The 1,649-nt window shown below is 49.1% G+C and overlaps 1 protein-coding gene across 1 annotated transcript in view; it reads left to right on the forward strand.

The window, feature by feature from the left end:
* Positions 1 to 1,017: 1,017 nt before the first annotated feature.
* Positions 1,018 to 1,649, forward strand: part of LOC123187072 (beta-glucosidase 16) — a gene marked incomplete in the record, with an annotated part of 37,280 nt that continues 36,648 nt past the window's right edge. The window contains 2 exon segments of the mRNA XM_044598836.1: positions 1,018 to 1,377; positions 1,490 to 1,556. Of these exon segments, the coding sequence (XP_044454771.1) occupies positions 1,246 to 1,377; positions 1,490 to 1,556 (199 nt within the window).

The raw sequence follows: 1,649 nt of genomic DNA on the forward strand, positions 1-1,649 counted from the left end.
ATGACACCACAAGATCCCGTGAACCTATCCGCATGAAAAGAAGCATCAACATTTATTTTAACAGCTCCCACCACAGGCTTCTTCCATATATGATCCCGATTGTGAGTAGGCTGATTTGGAGTGTTTGCTCATAAAAATTTGTTGCTAGCATCCGGATTGTCATTGCTGCTTGTTTAGGCATCTGAACTATCTCACCTTTTGTATGGATTCTCCTTTGCTACCAAATAAACCACATTGCTACAAGGACAAGCTCAGCTATAGGAATGTTATGTACCGACGACTGCATCTGGATCAGGCTGTCAAGGTTAATAGAGCCCGATCGGTCCGGGCAAAACACTGGTCTAATCTCCTGTGATAGCCCTAGCTCCGTCCAAATTGCATGCGCCCCGGTACAAGTGAACAAGCAATATTGTATCTTCCAATCCGATGGAACAGATTTAACATTGCGGGATCAGAGGAATATATCTATTAGCAAGGACACCATAGCATGGTAGAACCCCCTTCAACACTTTCCAGCCAAAGTATTTGATTTTCCCTGGTAGTCGCAGTTTCCAAAGATCTTTCCAAGCTCCATTTAATGAGGCACTACTTGGGCTAGTCCGATTCAAGTGCTGTCCGAGCTGATGCCCAAATTCAACATGGTATGTCGAACGCACGGGAAAGGTCCCAGTCCTTGTATGTTGCCAAGCTACAAAATCTTCAACGGCCTCCACATGAAAAGGAATTTGTAGAATTCTATGCACATCGACTGATGAAAAGACGCCGCGAATAAGTGCCTCATCCCATTGTTACCTCATCCCTTCAGTCAACACAACAGGAGAGGCTAGCTGCACAGATATTTTGAGTTTTTGTTTTTGGTCCGCCGAGGTGTCACCATCCGTGGTAGGTTACGACTATCTTTCATCTACAGTATTATGTAATCTCCTTCACATGCCATCTCATGTGCACCACGGGGGTCTTAGTCACGGGGATATTACTAGCAATCAATACTTGGTGTGGCCTATAAATATGGGCCATCATCCAGGCCGTACGAGCTCTCGTCTGTGGACGCTGCTACTAGATTTTTTTTTTTTTTGAGACAAACGCTGCTACTACTGTAGATTGCAGTTGTAGCTAGGGAGGGACCTTGTTTGCCCACTTTGCTGTGGCCTCTAAATGAGCCCTGCAGGAGGGGGGCTAGCCGGTGTCTCCTCATCATAAGCCAAGAGACGCTGCCATTCTAGTCTAGCTTGAGGCGACGGGGAAATGGCTGCGGCGACGGCGATGGCCATGCTGGCGGCGCTGGCGATCCTCGTCCTCATGCCGTCGGCGCGAGGGCTCGGCCGCGCCGAGTTCCCGCCGGGGTTCCTCTTCGGCGTCGCGACGTCTGCTTACCAGGTTGGTGGATCGGAGTTTGGCTTTAGCTTCGTCTCTTTTTGCCTTTGCCTCTCTCCTCGGTCCCATGGCACGGTTACTGACCACGCAGTGTGATTTCTGCTTCTGCTTCCAGATCGAGGGCGCGTACCTGGAGGACGGCAAGGGCCTCAGCAACTGGGATTTCTTCACCCACACAAACTGTAAGTCATCTTCTCGGTTTTCTGGAGCTTCCATGTCCTTGCGTGATCCATGGCAGTACCATGTGTGTGGGTGTCGGTGTTCTTTTTTTTTTT

This window comes from Triticum aestivum, chromosome 2A (genome assembly GCF_018294505.1).
Source record: "Triticum aestivum cultivar Chinese Spring chromosome 2A, IWGSC CS RefSeq v2.1, whole genome shotgun sequence".
Taxonomy (NCBI): Eukaryota; Viridiplantae; Streptophyta; class Magnoliopsida; order Poales; family Poaceae; genus Triticum; species Triticum aestivum.